This window comes from Gregarina niphandrodes, assembly GCF_000223845.1.
Source record: "Gregarina niphandrodes unplaced genomic scaffold scaffold00887, whole genome shotgun sequence".
NCBI classification, from domain to species: domain Eukaryota; phylum Apicomplexa; class Conoidasida; order Eugregarinorida; family Gregarinidae; genus Gregarina; species Gregarina niphandrodes.
This window is the reverse complement of record NW_011646159.1, coordinates 1-750: the sequence shown is the minus strand read 5'-3', so window position 1 is coordinate 750 and position 750 is coordinate 1. Positions and strand designations below refer to the sequence as shown.

General features: G+C 57.9%; 1 protein-coding gene across 1 annotated transcript; it reads left to right on the top strand.

Annotated features, from left to right (window-relative positions):
- Window positions 1-191: 191 nt before the first annotated feature.
- GNI_235700 (hypothetical protein) lies at window positions 192-356 on the top strand (the record flags this gene model as incomplete). The annotated part of the gene is made up of 1 exon (XM_011136454.1): window positions 192-356. A coding segment is annotated over one exon (165 nt), but the record flags the coding sequence as incomplete, so codon positions are not given.
- Window positions 357-750: the final 394 nt, after the last annotated feature.

The window sequence follows — 750 nt, the reverse complement described above, 5'->3', positions numbered from 1 at the left end:
AGCCCGAAGTAAAGTACCTCGGTCACAGGATCGGGCGGCAAGGGATAGCGTGCCAGGAGAGGAAGATCGGCAACGTTCTCAATGCCCCCACCCCCGCCTCAAGGAAGGAACTGCAGAGCTTCCTGGGAGCCGTTGGGTATCTACGACCCTTCATCCCGGCATTCGCCGAGTACACTGCCTCACTGTTCGAGCTGCTCAAGAATGGCAGGTTGTTCGTCTGGTCGGATGCTCGAGGAGAGGCAGTCGTGAAGCTGAAGCAGGCGGTAGCCGGTGCATCGTTGCTCCACAAGCCAGTTCCAGGAGCGCCGCTCATCATCGAAACAGATGCCTGGGAGGTTGGCATCGGCGCGGTGTGAAGCAGGTGCAATAGGGTAGAGAAGTCCCGTTAGAGTTCGCGTCTAAGAACTTCACCGACGCGGAGAGAAAGTGGGATACGAGAGAGAGAGAGAGAGCTCTTCGCCGTCAAGTGGGCTGTAGAGAAGTGGTGCGACTACGTAGCGCTCCATCATTTCACCGTACGCACAGATCACGCCGACCTACGCTACCTTGCGGGAGTAGACAAAGGGAAGGTGTTCCGCTGGGCGCTGGCGCTCAGCAGGTTCAACTTCACCTTAGAGTTCCTGTCAGGAGAGAAGAATAACATGGCGGACTGGTTGTCGCGGTACGCAGAGGAAGATGAAGAGTGCGACGCAGAGATCGAGGCAATGGCTTTGGGCGGTAGAGTGATAGGCACGTGGGCCGACTGCTGCG